Below are 21,243 nucleotides of genomic sequence, written 5' to 3' on the forward strand. Positions count from 1 at the left end.
GTCCTTGCCCTGTGGGATATGACCTTTTTCATTCCGATTTTCATCATCAAACTTTGAGGTGCTGAAGTTCACTCTGCATAGTGTTGGTTAGTTCAGGAATTTGTTTGTTACCTTACGGAATGTGTATTTCATGATCACAACTCTGAGAGGACCTTTGGCAACAATCCTTACATTTTGAATCCCTGAGGAAAACAGGCCATTGGACTGTTGTGATGTAGGAAAGACTTTCTCCTGCAGTCCTTGCTTAGGACTACTTACAAGTCTCAGAGGATGATAGAAAAAGTTTTGAATGCTTTGAATGTCATAGTTCAGTTGTGCTGTTCTGTTCAAGTGGGACTGAGCCTTTCAAACTCAGTCCGCTACTACTTTGTTATAGCTTTCATGTTACCTCCTATCCCTTTTTTTAAACAAATAAGGTAGGCTGTGGGTTTGGAGAACACTGTGGCAATTTGACTGCTAAACCCCTGCAAAGGGTATCTCTTTCTGTTCTGTTGACAGCAAGGCTGCAATGTCCAAAGAAAGTCTAGTAGGTTATCCTGCAGTTGTGCTGGTCTCACATCTTGCAGTTAACATGGATTCTGTGATCTATCCTCACTTTTGTTTTTCAAAGTCTCTCAGGATACAATCTTTGAACCGAGGAAGGGATTGGGAGCAGGAGGTGACTGTAGCTGTATTCTAGAAAATATGCAGACCTGAGTGAGAGATACTTAAAATCTTAATTTTTTCATGCATGAAACATCTGCACATCAACCATGAGATGCAACATCATAAAGAAATGATAGGCCCACATGTGCCTATACTTTATCTTAATGTATGCTGACCTTGTATTTTGTTCTTTCCTCTGTAGTAGAAAAGCATATTTCTTGATATGTAGTCTTCTGATGCATCTTTCTTCTGCTTTTCAGAGAAACTGTTGTCACTTCTGCCAGAGTATGTTGTCCCTTATACTATCCATCTTCTAGCTCATGACCCAGATTATGTCAAAGTCCAGGACATTGAACAACTCAAGGACATTAAAGAGTAAGACTACTTTTAATAGTGTTATTTCTAGGGTTAAAACAATCTAACTTAGATTAAAGTGAAATTTTAATTCATTGTGGTACCCCAATAAACTGTCCAGTGCACATAACAATGGCAGTTATTTCTGTAAAATATTGTGAGAAATAGTATATATGATTTTTAATGCTCTGTGATATCTTACAGAGGAACCTTCACCTTCTGCTCATCCTACCTTCATTTCTTTTTTTTCTAAAGAATTGGTTTCCTAGAGTTAGACTGGTTCAAATTCATAATACTAGTAAAACCTAGTGTAAACCGCTTTCTCAAATGTGCTTTTTTAAAGAATTTCTTTTGCATTTTTATTCATGAGGAGTATTGCATTTCGCCTTTAGGTGCCTGTGGTTCATACTGGAAATATTGATGGCTAAAAATGAAAACAATAGTCACGCGTTTATCAGAAAAATGGTAGAAAATATCAAACAGACTAAGGATGCTCAAGGACCAGATGATCCAAAAATGAATGAAGTAGGTGATACTTTTTGATTGGAAATTGCATTTAATTCTGGGCTGCTTCTGGAAATGAGTTGCTTTTTGTTTACACACCAACTTTAAAATGTCTTTCAATAGAATTGTATGTGGGAGACATTACTTTATATACTGTAATGATTGTATTTATTGTAGTTCAGATGACAGTTATTTTCCTATGCTTTAGTAGATCTTGCACATTTGCAAGGAAGTTGTAATAGTTTGCAGTCCTTCTATTTCTGTCTCAGTAAGCTTATTAAATGCTAACTTTAAGTATATGTAAACTATAATTTTTACTGTTCAAATCATCCAGTAAAGTGCTTTGTAATATTTCATTTTAAAGGTGCAAGAGTAAGCTTAGTATAGGAAGAAAAATACATGCATTAGATGTCTGCGGTGTGTATTGTGTAGTGAATGTATCAAACCCTGATCTTGTTTTTGAGGTTTTTGCATCACATAATGTACAGATTTGTCACTTTTCTGCTTTTCCCACAGAGATGAGATTTTTTTTTTTTTTTTTAAGCTTTGTCTTTGAAACCTTGGCATACACTATTCTTAAGTGAAGAAAGATCATGAAGGCTAGCTCTCTTTAACTGCTGGGCCTTACAGTGCTTTTGTCTTTTGCTCCTATATTTTAGTACCCTGCAATACACTGTTTAAGATGCAAGCTGATGTTAAATGTTTAAGATGATTGCTTTTAAACTGTGAGTTCTTGTAGTTCTGTGCTCAAAAGATACTGTCTTTGTCAAAATTTGCAGTGAACTTCTAAAGTGTTGTTTGTTTTTTTTAAAATTTTCTTATTTACAGAAACTATACACAGTCTGTGATGTAGCAATGAATATCATTATGTCAAAGAGTACAACATACAGTTTGGAATCCCCTAAAGACCCTGTACTTCCAGCCAGATATTTTACTCAACCTGACAAGGTATACTTTGGTATTTATTTTTTCTTGAGATAAGTCTGTTTAAATCTTTGTTAGTTGTAATTCAGGGTTTTTTTCAATAGCTCTTGTAACTTCAGACCTTTTCCTATTACAATGTAGTTGAATATGTATGTATGTATGTTTTTGTAAATATTTATACATGTGGACACACACTGATTTCTCCTTCCTGCCCGCCCCCCTCCCCAGATATTGTTATTCAGGTTTAAAATTTCAAAAGCATAAATGATGTAAAGAAAATCTTTCAGTACTACCTCCAAGATGTATATATCTTGTTCATTGATTATTGCTGTGATTTCCCCCCACCCCGCCTCCTTTCTTTACAGAATTTCAGTAACACCAAAAATTATCTTCCTCCGGAAATGAAGTCTTTTTTCACTCCTGGAAAGGTATGTGTGGTGGTGGTGGGGTTGTGGTTTTGTTTTTGGTGCTGTGTTTGTGGTTTTGGTTTGGGTGTTTTGTGTTTTGTTGTTTTGTTGTTGTTGGTTGTTTTTGTTTTGTTTTGTTTTTTTCTTCAAAGAAAACTAACATGTAGCTAATGAAGCACTTCAAGTTTAAGAGAATGCATTGTTTCTGCTCAAAGGGTTTATATGCCAAAGTTAGTAAACAGGTAGAAAGAAAGAGATAGAAGGGAAAACTGCTACTGTCTATGCTGGGTTTGTGGTAGTAGTAGGCAAAGCCTGTTGTCTCTAAAAAGAGAGAGTCAAAAAAACCCCAACCACTCCATAATATTTGACAAGTTTGCAAAATGGTTAACCTTTTTTTCTGCAGAAAAATTGCATATGAAGTGACAGCTATGGAAAACTCTTAATATAAATGATTTTAAAAATCACATAAATCAATCTTTGGCAAATCTGAATACGGTATCTTAGAAGATAACTGACTGTTCTATGGTTATATTAATATGTTCTTTCTAAATATGTATTGTATTGAATGGCAATGTTCTTCTGTCACTAAAACTAAACACAGGTACTCTTTAGAATAAAATTAAAACCTAGTAAAGGAAAAGACAAATTGTGGTTTTCATCTGGATTAGTGTGTCCTGTTCTAGGTTACAGAATAACATTCATTTGCTGCCTTACAAAAAAAATAAAAGTGCAGCATCTTCATTACCCTTAACTTTGCTAATGAAGCATTAGCTGTGAGCTAGTAGCTTACTAATAGAGGAGGAATGCAAGTTAGGAAAAAATGCATACATACAGGCGCATCTTTTTGATTAGAAGTTGAAAGCCAACATTTATTGATTGGAATATATAATCACTGCATTGCACATTTGAGTATTTAAATTCCATGGATTAGAGATTCACTTCTCACTGAAGACACAAAAGTTTTTAAAAGGAAGTTGTGTCTTCCAATTTCTGATCAGTAGTCAATATTAAGTTCTCTCATCCAGTTTTTGACATAAAACATTCTTGCTAGTTTGTCCCAGACTTAATGTGTTAAGTGTACTGTGACAATATTAAACAAGGAATGTGGTTTATGCTATCACAAAAAAATCGCAGAATCACAGAATGTTTGAGGTTGCAAGGGACCTCTGGAGATCATCTAGTCCAAAGCTCCTGCTCTCTCAGACTTTCCTCATAAGAGAAATGTTCCAGTCTCATCTTCATCTTGGTGACCCTTTGTTGGACTCTCTCCAGTAGCGTGCTCTCTCTCATATATCCTAATTTGAAATTCTTTTGAATCCTATGGTAGCTTTTATATTATTTTAAATTTCTAGCACCAGATACTCTAGCACCTTTTCTGTTGTTCTGAAATTTTGTAACAAACAGCAGAAGTGTATCTGACCACCAAAAATTTTCAGTTGCTTCACCATCATGAGAGCAACATGAAATGAGAGTTGGTCTAGGGAGTCTTATTTTTGGGAATAGAAGACGAGTTTGAGTGGATGTTAGTGGAGTGGGTATAAGCAGGGAACAGTATCTGAGGGCAGCAAGGCTTTGAGCGTAGGTCCTGTGGTAAGGGAGGAACTGTTAGTGTAGGACCTGTAAGTGTTAGTCCCGCCTTAGTACGAAGTCCAGTCCAGTGTGAATTTGAACATCTCTGCTTTTGAGCTCTTTCTGTATTCACTTATTGATTAATGTTAAGTTCTACACTAATAGATGTAAATTCTTAAACTGGATTTTGTTCTCCAAGGTTTATTTTTGGAAAGGAAATGCTGGTTTTCTTGTACTCAGTGCAGAGTGAATCTTTGTTTTAAGTGTAAAATTTCCTCCGGCTATGAAAAGTATAACCAGCACATCCATGGTGCATATCTCTGAAAAAGGAGCACTCAAAGCTGCTATGATCTGCATGTTGAACTTTATTTTTTTTTTTTTAGCTGTCACTAACCTGAGACATAGCTAGAATCTAATATTGCAATAGAAGATGGATCATCCTAGATAATGAGAAGTGTGGGGAATGGTCTTTAATTCAACATTTTTGTGGGGGTGTTTGGCATAAAGGTGTATTCTCTTTAGGAGTAACTGAACTCTTTCAACTCTCTCAAAAGTTAGCATGAGCTGGAGGTATTTGGCATGTCTGAAAGATAATCCACTTAATTGAATAACCTGAAGCTCACCAGTGTCTGGAAATTTTGGCACCTATTAAAAGCCTAACATTTTTTAAATCTGTGCAGGAAGCATCAGAATCTTCTCCACAATATTTGATTTTTGAGGCTCCCATTCATTCATTCCCAGTTGAAACTAGTGTAGTTTGCCATTACAGCTAAGCCAGTCTAATGGCTTCTTTGCTGAAAGGGCTGTCCTACTGCTATTTCTGTTTTGCCAGTACAGATGCTTATCTGATCCAGATGGTGAGCTGGTTCAGGCAGCTAGATCAGCAGAAAGCAAACTGCACAAAAAGTCCTGAAGTGGCTTACTGCAAGGTCAGGTGAGCACCCAATACTACCAATGAGAAGAGGATAGAAAGAAGAATACTGTAGGCAGCTAGCTATTTGATTACAGTTTTGTCAGCTTCCTTCTGGTGTCTGTTGTAATTTTTGTATGAAAATGTTTATAGCTTTGTCTTAAGATATTGATTGCAGAAAGTGAAATCTGTGAATATTTTAAGCATAGTACATGTTAACAATATCTAAACCTGTAGCTTAAAATAAAGGAAATATATTTTTGGTTTCAGCCCAAAGCAGCCAATGTTCTTGGAGCAGTTAATAAGCCTCTTTCGTCAGCAGGCAAGCAGTCTCAATCCAAATCTTCACGAATGGAAACTGTAAGCAATGCCAGCAGCAGTTCAAATCCAAGCTCTCCAGGAAGGATCAAAGGGAGGTTGGTAGACAACAAAGGGGCTTTGATATTTCAAGTATTTGTAACGGAAACTTTGAATATTTCTATAATGTTTTCTAAGTGAGAAACAGAATTCTATTATCTTATTTTGAAGTTAGTTATAGTACCACATTGGCATAACTGAAACCATGAATTTGGCTTTCTAACCCCAGAAATAAATTTGCTTCTAAAAAAAATAAAAACTAGAATCAAATCACATCCAGAGTTGGCTGTAGGACAGAAGGTGTGTGTGTATATATATATATATTTTTATATATATATCCCCCACACTTATATATGTATATACCCGTGTGTGTGTATACATGAATCTGCAGTTCCTAGGAACCTTGTGGCCTGCTGTAATGTTAACAACGTGTCACAGACAGTGAGGACTGGTAGGCCATTGTGATCTCGCATGACTTCCTCCTCTATAAATTTGTCCTGAACTTTGCTGGACTTTGCAGATAAATATTTTTGGATTTTAGATTCCCTCTGTGATATGGAGAGGGGAATGTACTGTAATGGTAGAGAAGTAGTCTTCTAGTTATCTGTCTTTTACAGGTTATTTTGTGTCAATTTTTAGGTTATTCATCAGTTACTGTATCTTCTTATGTTCATTTTTTTTAACTGAAATTCACATTATCATAAATTTTTTTCACAGACGTTTTGAGATTGCATAGCCCCTGCTATTCCTATTTTCTCACATTCAAGACTGTAAGGAAATGTTGTGTTTGGAAATAAGACTTCTCATTTGCTACTTCTGTGACTATTTAATACACAATATTAATTTTAAGTGTAATGCAGTGTTTTACAAGAAATACTTCTCAACTCCATGGAAAGTCCACAGAAAGGCTTATTTCTTACAAGTCATGCAGGTTCACATGCTGAAATACATTATTGGCTAAAGACAGGTTGGAATCCAGACTCTTCTCTATAGAGATATATAGATATATATCTGTAGGATATATGTATATTTATATAGAATATATCCAGTGAAATGAATCTGAAACCAATACTGTTCTACATCCAGTTCATTTAAAAAATTCTGCACTCACAGCCTAACATGTTCTGTCATCTTCATAATCTCCCCAGTTCACCTAAGTTAAACTGATTAGTGTTTTGAGTGCAGATACCAAAGAAGAAAAGTCCTCTAGAAGTGATGGTAATGATTCACTATGCATGGTATTTTCAATTCAGTCGGACTGAATATATACAGGCAAGCTTGCATCTGTTAAGACGATGTATAAAAACTGAGCTTCCAATTATGTCACAGTTTTTACAGATTTTAAACTTGTTGGAGTGAGAACGTCTTTCTCAGTCTATGCAGTGCCAAGGCCAGGGAGTTAAGAGTTTGTGTATCTGAAAACCACTTTTCATTTCAGTGCATAGCATATTTCTTTTCATTAAAAAATGTGCACTGTTACTTAAAAATGTTGCTTCTACCTACCCCAGGGCAGATGAAATGAAATTACTTTTGTGTATTGGCTTATGCATATTACCTTTTGTCTGTGGGTCTCAGTGTTTTAGATATGCAGGAGGTATTATTGTCCACATTTACATATGTAGAAACTGAAATAAAAAATAAATTGCTGCCGTAAATAACAACAGAAAGCTGAGGGATGAACTGGTCTCTGAAATCTAAATCTGATGTTTTATTGCCTAAACCTCACCATAGGAAAGTGTGTGTGCTTTGGCCGGCCTGTCTGTGTGGATCTTTGATTGGTATATGAAAGTGTATGCAAATGTATACAAATGCACAGATCTCTTGTAACTCAGGTTCAGTAAGTACGTGAAAAAGGAAAATTCAGCTTGGCCTATGATTGACACCTTTGTCCTGAGACTTAGATGTTCTGGCTTGGTGGCTATTGTAGCCAGAGTGAAAGCCAAATTGTTCATGGTTTAGCAGTAGATTTCTTCTGAAGATTGTTGTCCTTAATATAGGGTGTGGGGTTTTTTTGTTGTTTTGTTTTTTTTTTTTTTTAAACGATTGCCCACTGTATTATAATAATGAGGAGAATAAATGTTTATTCATTCTAGGCTTGACAGTACTGAAATGGACCACAGTGAAAATGAAGAATTCACACTGGCTTCACCCTTACCAGGGAAGAAAACTGACAAAAGGGACGACTCTGATCTTGTAAGGGTGAGCTGTTCGGTTGCATTGCAGATGTTTCATTTTAAGTCACCAGGACTTTAAAATAAACATTAATAATGATCATACTTGATATCATTCAAGAAAATATGCTGAAACATGAAACTGAGTTGATATTGTAAACTACTGGAAAATGTATTTAGAGTTGGATATGAAAATGCAATGAAAAAAGGTTCAGTTTTTCTGTTTTTCATGTGTACATTATATGCATACATACCTTTGCGTCATACTGACAGCTCCTGTAAGCTTTCAAGATTACCAGTTATGATTTGCAGGATATTGGTAATATTGACAGAGGTAGATTCTGCTAGAGCTAGGTTGATGAGAATTGGTCCACAATTTGTCTCATTTTCAGGATTTGTTGATGATTGGTGATGAAGCATTTGGGACATTGTTCAAGTTGATAGCTTCCTTGGACTTCTGTTACTGTCCTGGTTTTGTCTGGGATAGAGTTAATTTTCTTTTTGGTTGACAGCCGCCTGAACATGAGCCAACAGTGTGCTCAGGTGGCCAAGAAGGCCAATGGCATCCTGGCTTGTATCAGGAATAGTGTGGCCAGCAGGAGCAGGGAGGTGATAGTGCCCCTGTACTCGGCACTGGTGAGGCCGCACCTCGAGTACTGTGTTCAGTTTTGGGCCCCTCACTATGAGAAGGATATTGAGGTGCTGGAGCGTGTCCAGAGGAGGGCAACGAAGCTGGTGAAGGGTCTGGAGCACAAGTCTTATGAGGAGAGGCTGAGGGAGCTGGGGTTGTTTAGTCTGGAGAAGAGGAGGCTGAGGGGAGACCTTATTGCTCTCTACAACTCCCTGAAAGGAGGCTGTAGCCAGGTGGGGGTCGGTCTCTTCTCCCTAGTAACGAGCGATAGGACGAGAGGATACGGCCTCAAGCTGCGCCAGGGGAAGTTTAGGTTGGACATTAGAAAAAACTTCTTCACCGAAAGGGTAGTCAGGCATTGGACCAGGCTGCCCAGGGAAGTGGTTGAGTCTTCATCCCTGGAGGTATTTAAAAGACGGGTAGACGTGGTGCTTGAGGACATGGTTTAGTGGTGGACTTGGCAGTGCTAGGTTAACAGTTGGACTCGATGATCTTAAGGGTCTTTTCCAACCTTAACGATTCTATGATTCTTCCTGGTAGCTGGTATAGTGCTGTGTTTTGGATTTAGTATGAGAATAGTGTTGATAACACACTTATGTTTTAGTTGTTGCTAAGTAGTGCTTACACTGGTCAAGGACTTTTCAGCTTCCCATGCTCTGCCAGGTGCACCAGAAGCTGGGAGGGGGCACAGCCAGGACAGCTGACCCTGACTGGCCCCAGGGCTATTCCATACCGTATGACATCATGCTCAGTATATAAACTGGGGGGAGTTGGCTGGGGGGCAGCAATTGCTGCTCAGGGACAGGCTGAGCATCCGTCAGCGGGTAGTGAGCAATTGCATTGTGTATCTCTTGTTTTGTATATTGTATTATTATTGGTGGTGTGGTTTGTTCTCCCCCCCCTTTCCTTTGCTGTCCTATTAAACTGTCTTTATCTCAACCCATGGCTTTTACACCACCCTCCTCCCCCCCGCCATCCCACCAGGGGTGGGGGGGAAAGGTGAATGAGCAGCTATGTGGTACTTAGTTGCTGACTGCGGTTAAACCATGACAGTCCTCCAATATATAGTAGAGATTTTTTTTTTAATGTGTTTTTGATGTTTACTTGAAATATAGCTTTGGAAGAATTCATTGGATTAGTTTAAGTATGATCATCTATACTGAAGTTTTAGGGGAGAGGTTTAACTTGTCTGAAATTTCAGATTGCCTTCTGAAGTTGTAAAAGTCTGTATCATATATGGTTTCTTGCTCATAGTTAGAAGTGATAATACCTCATTACAGTGTTGATGCATTATAATTTTTGCCTTTTTTTGTACTGTCCCATCACTGGTGCTAAGGCATGTTCTCCTTTTCCAGCCAGCTGTGTTTTCCTTTCAACAGCTGTAAGGAACAGCAACTGTTTGTTCTCCTGGTTATTTAGAATACCAACAGGGCGTCATGATTTGACACTGGATTTCAAGGAAGAGTTATCTCAGTAGCCATATGGATTCTGTTTTCTTGCATGCAACTTGTACTGCAGTGAATGCAGGAAAACGCTTGGTTCTGAATGCCAGGTATCACAAGTAGAAGTTGCAGCATGATATTAAAGCTGTCTGTGCATAAGACAGTCTTCAACAGGCTTTTAGGGCAGAGTGAGCTAGCTAACCGATACTTATAGACCAATACAATCCCATAAGATGTAAAATAGTCTTAATGATTAACAAGCAAATTGCCTGTGCTATTAGATAAACAGACCATTCTGTGAGAACATTGAACCCCAAGAGGCAGCAGAATGGTGTCATTGCTATGCTCTTTTACAGTGTCAGGATCATTCAGGAGAAATTACATGTGTCTGCCTCAGGGAGAGATTTTAGTGAATGACCACTAACCAGGCCTGTCAGTGTTTAAGTGGCATTTAGACAATGCCCTTAATAATATGCTTTAGCTTTTGGTCAACCCTGAAGCGGTCAGACAGTGGACTAGATGATCGTTGTAGGTCCCTTCCAACTGAAAATATTCTACTCCTATTCCTATTCTATTCTAACCAAGGCCTTTGAGAGTGGCAGGCCTTTGAAAGTGGTAGCCTTGTCCTTACTAATTCTTACTGATGGATTTATGTATTTCTGTAGATCAGTATTGCTAAAGGTTCGTAAGGAGGATATCAAAACTGGTTTGGACTCTCACTCAGATGTAGTGCTTTAATATGTTAATGAAATTATAAACAGGCTAAATATTATCTCAAGCACTATTTACTACAGAATTACACAGTATTTCTGTATTCAGAATACAGAAGAATAAACTACCAAAGAAAATTATAATTGTATTGTAATTCTAAGAGCAGTTCAAATAATAAGAATTTCACATACCACTAGGAAATTTCCATTGTTTGTGCCTTAATAACAGCTGGCAGTCTGTAAATTTTGTAGTATTTGGGATATGCATGAAAAAGTACCAATATAAACAAGATCAGATCTGTTACAACTGGATTTCCTAGAATGCATTAAGGATGTCCTACATCTGATGTCACTGCTGCTTTATTTTTTTGACTGTCTCTGACATTTCTCTATTCTCCCATTATGTCAGTCTGTTGCATTTTTTTTTTTCTAGGTCGCTTGGGACATAAACTACTGACTAGTAAAAATGTCCTGAATTTTTGCTTGTCTTGAAATGCAAATAACCATCTTATGCTGTGATATCTTGTGGGAAAAGCAAACTGGCTTATAACAAAACCAGAAAAATCAGGAATCTCTTGTCCAAAAAAATAACACTTCTCATGCTTCCTGTATTGCTATAAACCTTGAAAAGTCTGAGAGTCCAAATGGCTGCTGGCATGCAGTTCATGTTTAGAAGCATTAGGTTGAATTGGTAATAGACAAAGCTAAGTGATAAAGCAAATACAATTTAGTATTTCAAGTACTTTTGAGGGCATTTGTATTTCACTTTGACCATGTAAGCAAGCTGCTTAAGGTCATTGATTCAGAACTAATTTTTGGAGCTGAGGAGTAGATTATAGCAAGCATTAACAGAATTTTAATTGGGGACCAGAAAGTCCATGTTTTAAAGATGTTACTATTCAGGATATTTGTCTAGATTACATCACAGAGTAACATGTTGGTTCTAAGGTTGTGGGACACCTTTAACCTGAGGGAGAAACTTAACTTTGAAACTTAGCTACAGCTACTTACCAGGTAAAAGCAGCTGCAATGACAGATGTGCACAATCACTGCAAAAGCAAATAGAACAGGGAGTAACAAGGATGTCACTGATCTGGATCAACAGTTTTTGTCAGTGAAGTCATGAACTGGCAGGAGATGTCATCATTGTCCAAACATTTTTCTTATTTTCTTCTAGTGTAATTCTTTGTCCTTCGATTTCTCTTACATTTTTTTCCTCATCCTTTCTAGCTTTTCTTCCTGCTTTTCTTGACCAGGGTTTATGGCTAAAGTGGAGACATATATTTGTAAGCTGACTTCTATCTTACGTCACAAGGGAGACGTGAAGGAAAAAACACCATTCAATCTGGTTTTAAGTGGCATAACTGTCGTCGTGTAGATTAAATCGCAATGTGGCAAATACTAATAAATGAATGTTTGTATGTGTTGAAATACAGTAATGTTAGTTTGAAATAAACATTGGTATGAAACTGTGAAATACTGTAAATATTTGAACTTCTGGTCCCCATGAAATGGTAGGTGGTTTTTTTTTTTTTTTTTAAAGATATTAAATAAAATAAAGATATTAAACAGAACTGGCCCCAGTACTGAGCCCTGGGGAACACCACTTGTGACCAGCTGCCAACTGGATTTAACTCCATTCACCACAGCTCTTTGGGCCTGGCCATCCAGCCAGTTTTTTACCCAGTGAAGAGTACACCTGTCCAAGCCATGAGCAGCCAATTTCTCCAGGAGAATGCTGTGGGAAATAGTGTCAAAGGCTTTACTAAAGTCCAGGCAGACAACATCCACAGCCTCTCCCTCATCCACTAAGCGTGTCAACTTGTCATAGAAGGAGACCAGGTTAGTCAAGCAGGACCTGCCTTTCATAAACCCATGCTGACTGGGCCTGATCCCCTGGTTGTCCCGCACGTGCCGCGTGATGGCACTCAGGATGATCTGCTCCATGACCTTCCCTGGCACCGAGGTCAGGCTGACAGGTCTGTAGTTCCCCAGATCCTCCTTCTGGCCCTTCTTGTACATGGGTGTCACATTTGCTAACCTCCAGTCCACTGGGACCTCCCCGGTGAGCCAGGACTGCTGACAGATGATGGAAAGTGGCTTGGTGAGCACCTCCGCCAGCTCCTTCAGTACCCTTGGGTGGATCCCATCCGGCCCCATAGACTTGTGTGTGTCTAAGTGGTGTAGCAGGTCACTGACCATTTCCCCTTGGATTATGGGGGTCTCATTCTGCTCCCTGTCCCTGTCTTCCAGCTCTGGGGGCTGGGTACCCTGAGAACAACTGGTCTGACTATCAAAGACTGAGGCAAAGAAGGCATAAAGTACCTCAGCCTTTTCCTCATCCTTTGTCACTATGTTTCCCCCCGCATCCAATAAAGGATGGAGATTCTCCTTAGCCCTCCTCTTGTTGCTAATGTGTTTGTAGAAACATTTTTTATGATACGGCAGTAGCCAGATTAAGATCTAGTTGGGCTTTGGCCCTTATAATTTTCTCTGTGCATGACCTCATGACATCCTTGTAGTCCTCCTGAGTTGCCTGACCCTTCTTCCAAAGGTCATAAACTCTCATTTGTTCCCCCCCCCCGAGTTCCAGAACAGTTTCTGTTCTGAAAACTTATGATTCAGAAAAGGTTCTGCCTTTCTTGAGATGCTAGAGGGATCGGCTGCCATCCAGAGAGACCTGGACAGGCTTGAGGAGCAGTGAACCTTATGAAGCTCAACAAGGCCAAGTGCAAGGTCCTGCACCTGGGTCAGGGCAATCCCCAGTATCAATGCAGGCTGGGAGATGAAGGGATTGAGAGCAGCCCTGCAGAGAAGGACTTAGGGACACTGGTGGATGAAAAACTGGACATGAGCCAGCAACGTGCGCTCGCAGCCCAGAAGGCCACTCGCATCCTGGGCTGTATGAAAAGAAGTATGGCCCGCGGGTCAAAGGAGGTGATTCTGCCCCTCTGCTCTGCTCTGGTGAGACCCCACCTGGAGTACTGCCTCCAGCTCTGGGGTCCCCATTACAGGACAGACATGGAGCTGTCAGAGCAGGTCCAGAGGAGGGCCACAAAAAGTGGTCAGAGGGATGGAACACCTCTCCTACGAGGAAAGGCTGAGAGAGTTATTCAGCCTGGAGAAGAGAAGGCTGCAGGGAGACCTTATTGCGGCCTTTCAATATATAAAGAGGGCTTATAAGAAAGACGGGGACAGGCTTTTTACCAAGGCCTGTAGTGACAGGACATGGGGCAACAGTTTTAAACTGAAAGAGGGTAGGCTTAGATTGGACATAAGGAAGCAAGTTTTTACAGTGAGGGTGGCAGGACACTGGAACAGGCTGCCCAGTGAAGTTGTGGATGCCCCATCATTGGAAGTGTTCAAGGTCAGGTTGAATGGGGCTTTGAGCAACCTGATCTAGTGGAAGATGTCCCTGCCTATGGCAGGGGGTTGGACTAGATGACCTTTAAAGGTCCCTTCCAACCCAAACCATTCTATGATTCTTCTAAGAGTTGGGTGTGGGTTTTTGCTGCACAGAGGAAATGTTGAGTCTTAGTGCAGCTCTGGCAGCAGTGCTTTGGCAGCTACCACTAATTCCTGTGCTTCCATTTTTCAATTTTAAAGTCACACTGACCACAGTCTTCTGTTGTAGTGCCTTGCTGCTGCCAGTGTGGGAGCCAGGCATAAGCACCCTGCAGCTCACAACAGACTTGAAGCCACAAGTTGACAATTCCTATCCTCTGTATCTTTATATTTTCCTATTGATAAAAATGCAGTTATGGATGTTCTAGCCAATTGTGTTTGCCACAGCTGAGGATACAGATGAGAAAGACCTTACACTCTTCAGTGTTTTAACTGCTCACCTTTGAAATAATCTTTCTCCATTGTCTAGCACTTTATATGTATGTATGTATTTTACTTTTGCGAAGGTTTTTGTAATGGATATGGTAGATGATCTTAGTAGACAACTTGTGTAACTGGAAGACTCTTTGTTTTGTTGAGGGGGAGTTACTGTAGCTTTTGTATACATGACAGTTTAATATGGCAGTTTAATTTTTTTTAATTAAAATATGTAATTTTACCTTTTCAGTCAGAGATGGAGAAGCCTAGAGGAAGAAAGAAGGCAGCTATCACAGATTCAGAAGAGAAACTAAGCATAGATGACCTGAATAAACTTGGTCAAGAGCAGAAACTTAGAGGTAGTCAACGGGGAAGGAAGAGACCTGCAGTTGTTTCGGAATCTGATGAAACACAATGGCAAGAGGAAAAAAGGCTAAAAGAAGATGTAATAGAAAGCGAGGATGAACAGAACAGTCCACCAAAGAAAGGGAGAAGAGGACGCCCTCCCAAAGCAAATAATGGGGGAACACCAAAGGAAGAACCAGTAGCAAAGTCATCAAAACGGAGCAAAAAAAAACAAACGCCAGCAGCTGCAGCAGAAGAGGAGGAGGAGGAGGAAGAAAGGCAAACTGAAAACATTGAACAAAAACCAAAAGGCAGGCAAAATAGGACACCGAAAAGAACACCGCAAAGGTAAGTCCGTCTTCTTGTAAGCTGCATCTTTTCTATCCTTGGACTTTAGTTATAATTTGATACTTTGCAATTTGGGTCTTCCTCAAAACAGAGCAGAACCATCTGAAACTAGTACAGTTGAATCAGCACAGTCTACGCCACAGAAAAGACGAGGAAGGCCATCAAAAACACCACCATCACAGCAAAAAAACGTGTAAGTGGTGAATATTTTCTAAATTTGTGTTTAGTGAAAATTAAAAATATGCCTCTGTGCACCCAAACAATCATTTACTGAAAATATTTCAGAATACTTTAATTGACAGTTAAGAAAATTAATTGTCATTGTTATTTCTAAAATGTTTTCCCTAGCTGCTTCTCCTAGAGCATCTCAAACCAGAGCAAGAGGCTACGAGTAAGTTTAATGTGCTCAGGTAGCATATATGTAGCTTTGCTCTTCTAGGAGAAAAGTCAATAAAGCACATGAGGGCCTTGAAGATAGGGCTTTATTAGGATTTCAAGGAGTGAAAAGTGCTCCTATTTGTTTTGGATAGGGAGGAAGAATCAAATTGTTACTGTGGTGAAACAGTATTGTGTAAAATAAGTTTATTCTGATTCTCCTTAAACTAATGTTCACTTACTTTCTAATTTGTGGCCTTCTTATTATCCACTTGAATCATTTCCAAATGAATAAAATGTGCTACAATCTATGAAGGATGGTAGCTTTTGAAAATTCTGAGGCGTATTAAGCTCCAAAATAAGGGTAAACTCTGTGGCTAACTTCATTTTCTTGTGCCTGCTGTAGGAAACCACAGGTATCTCTACCTTTTCTGTACATGTACATGCAATGTATGTAAAGCAGAAGTGTACAAGTAGACAGGACTTACTGGCCTACTGTTTGGGTTTGTGTTGTGGGTTTTTTTGGTTTTTTGCTTTTTCCATACCAGAGATCTTTGCCTGAACAAGTCCGTACCCTCAATTCAAATTTTAGTTTCACACCAGGTCGCGTGTTCTGGCATTGTGCACACACAATATCCCGACCTTTCCAATGTTCTGTTTCCCGATCTCAGGTCAGACCTCTCCTGCTCCTTTACTCTGTAATCAGAAACACAGGTCCCAACACTGTCTTGGTTACTACAGAAGTCACTGCTACATGTGCAGTGGAACAAGAGTTGGAAGCTGCTATTGCCATGCAGAGAAGACATGCCAACAAGTTCTTGTTGGGTGATGCGCGATGTGGCATTTGTCAGGGATGCCTTTTAATAAATACTTAAGTAGCTTCTGATTCACTTCTCAGTGAAATCAGTGAATTCAGCGTGTTTCTTTACCCCATTTTAAACAGAAAGTAAACTCTATCAGTACACGTGATCAGTAACAGACACAGCTCTCGTTCATGTGTATGTACGTTGTTCCTGGTGTGAGGAGCCCAAGTAAGTTGCTTCAGGGTTCAGAGTTGTTGCGTCTGTTCCAGATTTCATCCAAAAAAATCATGTGCATTTTTTATGTTTTGTGATCAGACCACCCAAATTTTGACTGTCCTTTTTCCAAATCTGCAAGAAAAAGGTGAGACCACAGTAATTCCTGTCTTCAGAGTGGACTGTAGTCAGACCTTTCTCCCTTTTCTACATACTTACCTACAGCAGTTTTAATGGAAGGGAGTTGATAGAATGGGCAGCACTGTGTACCACAAGATAGAATATATTTAATCCAAATGCTGAAAGCTTTCTGGGCTCCTTGGGAATGGGTTTGCATAAGAATTTGGGATTTTACCTATGAGGTGATTTGTATAACCTATTTCTGATAGCTAATTGGGTTACCAATTAGCACATGTGAACTGGCTTATTTTTGCAATATGTGAAAAGATAAACCTAGCTTGTGAATAATTCTGTTTCTTTTTCAATTCTGTTGCTTCTGTCAGTCATGGAAGGCTTGAGTTGGGCTAATTTGTATTCTTTCTCAAAGGATGTCATGTTGGTTGGTTGGTGCTGAAACCCCCACTATACTATAATTACTATATGCAATTCAGAGATTTTCTTTTTGTACATATTTTAGTGTGGTTCTCAGGACTGAAAATTCCCACCACATGTGTGGTTTGATGCTGTCAGAGGACAGTTGTTTTGGATCTGTATGCCCCCTCTGGTGATTGAAGCGTTTTTGTTGTCTGCCTGGAACAGAGTTTCTGGTTTAATTTAATCCAAAAAGTTACCTAGTTTGGGTACACCAGGACAGATTTGTGAATCAAATCAAAGTGCAGTAAGTGGGATGAATCAGTGATTTGATTCTGAACTGTGCTAATGACCCAAACCAAAATGGTAATGGGGGTGCAGTTGTGTAGTTTTGGATACATATCTAGTTGGCTTTTTTTTTTTTTTCTTTTTAAAGCAAATGGGTGCTTTTTGCTTGTGGTTCAGCTCTGATGACTAACAAAGACAATTTAAGATATTGTTGACATATTGTTCGTGATTATCCTGATTAAGGTATTGTTATCCTGATTATCCCTAGCTCTTTAGCATGAGCTTGCATGGAAGATTTGCATTTAGGTTCATTATAGTGTTAAATTTCATAAAATAGCAATATGGGTTCTTCTAGGTCTGTAAAAATATAGATGCAGTTATTCAAATTTTGTTGTGTATAAACTCCTATGGAAGTAGAGTACATGTATTTATGGAATTGAATAGAAGGAAAAAAAACTCACCCAAGTATTCAGTTTCTGGCTGTTTGGCTTTTCCTGTTCACTGGTTACTGTTGTGTCAACCTTCTTTGCCCTGTATTCTGGCACTGAGGAGAAAAATCTGTCTTCTCTATCGATGCAAAACTTTGTACTCCTAGCCCTCTGTTCTGGAAGAATTTGGATTTCAAATGCTGTTGTCCAGCCTCCTAGTTTCACTTCTTCTATTTCGTGTATGGATGAACTAGATAGGTACATAAGGTGGAAGTATTATATAACATGAAATTTTAAGGCTGCTGTTCTTGTAAAGTAGAATGTTTGCTCTCATGGTTTATACATGCGCAGACCCACACATAGACTGTGAAACTGATCTTTATTTTTCTTCTGATTGTAGCCGTGCAGGACGTTCCAAACAAGCAGCAAGTAAAGAGAATGAATCTAGTGAAGAGATGGACGTATTTCAGAGTAGTTCACCTGTCAGTGATGACATTCCCCAGGAAGAAGTAATGGAAGAAGAGGAAGTTTCCACAATCAATGTAAGAGAAATGCCTGAGATTTTCTTTGTGGTCTTTGTGGTATCCTCTCTGTATTGATGTTCAGAGAATGACTTTTCCTGTTCTTAGAACTTAACCTTCCTTCTGGAAGGAAGCGGTTGTCAGCTGCCACTGTTGTGTAGTAGCACTGCACTGTAGTTTCCCAGAGAAGGTGCATTTCTTAGAAAATGTCAGGTTTTGTCAAGCATCTTAAATTTTCTGTTCTGTATAGCTTTTGTTATCTGTCTGCCTGAGTTGTGTAGTACCTCATGGGAATTACTTTCCAGGTTACTCATGCCCATTCTTCTAGATTATAATAGTGAATAATGTTTATACAAAACAGGAACACAAAATGAATAGTACTGGAAAATAAGTATGGAATCTTGGAGCAGAATCCTAACCCGATTTCTTCCTCTTACCAGCATATGCAAATACGTTAAAATAAGTTTATATTTATTTCATACAAATATGTTAGTAGTGTTAGTAGGAATACTAAAAGGGTAACTGGGAGTGCTTTCACACTTTTGGACACGTTCGATGACTGGAGCATCTGAGTGTATGAAAACTCTGAAAAAGGAAACTAGATTATTTTTGAATACTTGAAGGACACAGGCTCAGTAACATCAAGCAAAGTTATGTCCTGGTCATCGACTGAGACTTGTACCTGTGATAAAATGAGTAATGAATGACACTGTATACAGTTACCCAAACATTATTGTGAGAGTAAGCATTTTTTCCACTATAAAACATATTGATTCTTGAATTTTTCGAAAATTCCCTGTAAAAATGTTTAAAATACTTTTTCTCCAAACAGGTCCGTCGCAGAACTTCCAAAAGGGAAAGGCGATGAGTGAGCATGTAGTTAGCAGCCTTCCAGGTGAAAGCTTTGAAGAATGCTTTTAATATAAAGCTTGAGACTGAATGAAGCTGTTAGTGCACAAATGGGGTTGCTGAAAAAAAGAGAAAACCTATTTTACTTTTACTGCCCCTGCATTTGCAGTCCCTAGGTCACAAGCTTTAGCCACACACATGTTGATATCATTAACTGTGGATTTTTGTGAAGTGTAATGTGCGCTGGCTTTGTAGACATATGAACTAAAGAAGAAAACTGTAAATAGTTCTTTTTTTAATGTTTCTGACTTCTAAAGTGCTTGTATAGCTTTTATCTGCGGCTTTAAACTGACAGTACCCCACTGTTTATTGGATCTATTGATTTAAAAAAGAACAGAGTTTGAAAATTGATCTCAAGCAATATCTGTCAGTGTTCGTATTTGTACTCTCGTTGACATTTAACTGTGAAAAAAAAAAAAAAATCAGTTTAACAAATAGTGCCACTTTCTTTTGCCACTATTTGTTGAGAAGAAGAAGAAAAGAAAAACGGTCTTTGTTTCCTTCATGAATCTAACCTAGTGTTTACCTTTAGGCACCTACCTATCATCAGAGGTGCTAAATTACTTTCTTTCACAGTTGAACAATGTAGAATAATACAAGAGATGCAAATTGTGAAAGAAGTTGTTTGACTTGTTTTACACCTCAGTATTGATGCCAGACTTTTCTGGACTTCTAGTGGCATTGAAAATTCAAAAAGGATTTAAAATATTTTAATTTTAAAAGTGTGTTATTAAATAATGTACTGAATACCCGACCCATTTTATCTTCCCCTATCAGTTTTTATTAATCTACTGTATCAATAAAATTCTGTAACTGAGTTTTTAATAGTCTAGTATGTTAATGTGTATAGATATTTCCTTCTGAACATGAAGTTCACAAAGAGCAAATTATTACTACATTATAATATGAAATCTGATATATAAACATTAGTGAAAATACAGTTCTTATTACAATGTAAAGTTAATCACAAAGAAAAATTTTATTGATGCAGTGTGTCTTTATAAAGCTGTTCTTGAGAGCCAAGTGTTTTGTATTTTATAGTGAAGTTGCATGTTTATGAAAAATGTGCTGAAAATGGGATGTAATGTTTTTTTGGAAACTCGTATCTAGCAGTAGTATATGGTAGGCTGCCTCATGAGAGAACCTTTTATTGAGAGTTTATTGTACCTTTTTGTTTTGTTTTTGGTTTTTTGAGCCAAATTTTTTTGGTATGAAGAGCTAAGTTTTTGTTGAATAACCAGCTGTTGATTATTGCAGTCAAGGTATTCAAGATTTGAATGAAGCTCCATTTTTATTTTGTGCTACCATAGAGAGGTTGGGTTTTTTGTTTTTTTTTTTTTTTTTTTTTTTTGTTTTGTTTTGTTTTGTTTTTTTTTTTTTTAGGTATAACCTGCAAAAAAATAGAAAGAAAATACTTAAAGCAGTATCCTGTATGCAGTTTTACAGTTTACAAACTGTGTCTTTGAACCAAAATGTATAGGTTACTACACTATGCTTAGCCAAGCACATATTATTTCAGGTGCTGTTCTCCTTCTTGTTCCCTACGGTTGACAACATGTGAAAAAATCAGTTTCTAACTTAGGAAAATTTTATCTCATGGAATAATGGAGCATTTTCATATAATCCATCAATAAATAAGTTACAGTTGCAAGGTGACCTGTAAAAATTAGAGGAAAGGATAATACTAAAACACGGATTTATTGATTTCCAAACTATAAGATCATTAGTAAAGAAACCTTTAGCATTTTGTCAGTATGCATTTTTTTTGTTACCAGTGGAAAAAGGTATTATAAACAATTAGATTATTCTGCCTCAGCTTAACTTCCCCCTCGCCCCGCTCCAGTATTCAGCTTTTCAACATTTATACCTATAGATACGGGGGAAATGCTGCCTAAAAAGGCAATTATGGTTGATTTGCATTGACTTTGAAATAGTTGGCACAATGGAACTGGCTTACTTATGCTTCAGCAGTGCAAATGCAAGTTGTTGGGGTTTTTTTTTATGGTATAAAATGATTGAAAGCTAGCTTTATATTT

At 38.3% G+C, this 21,243-nt stretch overlaps 1 protein-coding gene across 3 annotated transcripts in view; it reads left to right on the forward strand.

The window, feature by feature from the left end:
• PDS5B (PDS5 cohesin associated factor B) overlaps positions 1–20,486 on the forward strand; it is a gene marked incomplete at its 5' end in the record, with an annotated part of 95,516 nt that extends 75,030 nt beyond the window's left edge. Inside the window, 10 exons of one of the 3 annotated variants that reach the window (XM_082335743.1) lie at positions 906–1,020; positions 1,392–1,524; positions 2,332–2,451; positions 2,793–2,855; positions 5,584–5,729; positions 7,764–7,869; positions 14,697–15,139; positions 15,231–15,332; positions 18,178–18,319; positions 19,131–20,486. In XM_082335743.1, the coding sequence (XP_082191869.1) occupies positions 906–1,020; positions 1,392–1,524; positions 2,332–2,451; positions 2,793–2,855; positions 5,584–5,729; positions 7,764–7,869; positions 14,697–15,139; positions 15,231–15,332; positions 18,178–18,319; positions 19,131–19,166 (1,406 nt within the window). In that variant the 3' untranslated portion in view covers positions 19,167–20,486. The remainder of the gene's footprint in view (positions 1–905; positions 1,021–1,391; positions 1,525–2,331; positions 2,452–2,792; positions 2,856–5,583; positions 5,730–7,763; positions 7,870–14,696; positions 15,140–15,230; positions 15,333–18,177; positions 18,320–19,130) is intronic. The other 2 variants (XM_082335744.1, XM_082335745.1) reach the window with 2 other exon arrangements.
• Positions 20,487–21,243: the final 757 nt, after the last annotated feature.

The sequence above is a fragment of the Platalea leucorodia genome (assembly GCF_965183815.1).
Source record: "Platalea leucorodia genome assembly, chromosome: 2".
NCBI lineage: Eukaryota > Metazoa > Chordata > Aves > Pelecaniformes > Threskiornithidae > Platalea > Platalea leucorodia.